The sequence below is a fragment of the Brassica oleracea genome, unplaced genomic scaffold (assembly GCF_000695525.1).
Source record: "Brassica oleracea var. oleracea cultivar TO1000 unplaced genomic scaffold, BOL UnpScaffold03620, whole genome shotgun sequence".
Taxonomy (NCBI): domain Eukaryota; kingdom Viridiplantae; phylum Streptophyta; class Magnoliopsida; order Brassicales; family Brassicaceae; genus Brassica; species Brassica oleracea.
In genome coordinates, this window is record NW_013620145.1 from 1 (window position 1) to 1,142 (window position 1,142).

General features: G+C 38.5%; 1 protein-coding gene across 1 annotated transcript; it reads right to left on the minus strand.

The window, feature by feature from the left end:
* Window positions 1-333: 333 nt before the first annotated feature.
* On the minus strand, window positions 334-1,139 carry LOC106321887 (putative expansin-B2; the record flags this gene model as incomplete). Its single annotated transcript, XM_013760108.1, has 3 exons — window positions 334-704; window positions 813-1,003; window positions 1,116-1,139. Coding segments are annotated over 3 exons (549 nt in total), but the record flags the coding sequence as incomplete, so codon positions are not given.
* Between the last annotated feature and the right edge of the window lie 3 nt (window positions 1,140-1,142).

Sequence of the window (1,142 nt, forward strand, 5' to 3'; positions counted from 1 at the left end):
GTTTTTTTTTGTATGTTCGACGACTCTTAGAGTTAAGACTTTAATTTGCGAATGAAAATCAACGATATAAAACGTGACCAATAGAACATTAGAAAATGACAATATTCTCTACGAAAACAAACAAGATAGAGGGTTTTGAACCAAACAAATTACATTTTATGTTATCATACAAGTGACTGATTATCGTTATACCAGTTCACCATATAACACAAATTTTTTATTTCGCCCTGGGGGCGTACACGGTACACATTAATTATTTTAAAACCAACATAGCTACATGCTTATTTAAGGTTAGCAAACATGTAACAAAGATAACTTCTACTAGATATTACTCGACTCGTGACTCCTGAGTAAGATAACCTTAAGCTAGCTAGACTTGGAAGTTTACGTTCGATTTATACTTTGCACCGGGCTGCCAACCGGCCGGTATAACATCAGAAGCCACAACGGTCTCGCCGGAGTCTAGATAAGTCAACCGAAGAGACAGTGGAGCTCGCAAAGGTGATGTAACTTCAAGCTTCCACACCGCACCCCATGAGTGGCTCATCGGAAGCCATGTGTCAGAATCTAACGCTTGTTTGAGTTCAACTTGGCCTATTTCACCGTCTCCGTTTACATACTCAACCAAAGCCGCGAAGTAGTAGGCGTTAGAACCTCCGTCCACTTGAAACACCACCGTTTCGCCATTATAGTTGCACTCAACTCTACAAACATATATAAATGAAAGTACAATATTTAGAACAAAATCAATAAACCAAACATTAGCATATAACAATATTGTTGTAGTTATTTATCTAATGTGACATGTATACTTTCTATAAAGAATCTGCAAAACTCCTGCATTTCGAAGCTGGCTATCGTGACCGGGAACGGCCATCGCACCAAACGCTGTACCGCTCAAATCGAAATGAACCGACTCTGTGAGGCATCCTTGTCCACATTCGTCTGTAATCACTACCGTAACAGGATTCGTCGAACACGCCTGGTTCGAAGTGCATTTTATCTGTGCATTATATTAACCAAACGTATAATTTTTTTTAACCTTTTAAACTTCGATATATTTTAAATGTATTAAACGCTTCTGCTTAATTGTAATTATTTTGATCATGCAGAACCTGATAACATGCACCACATCCTCTCCC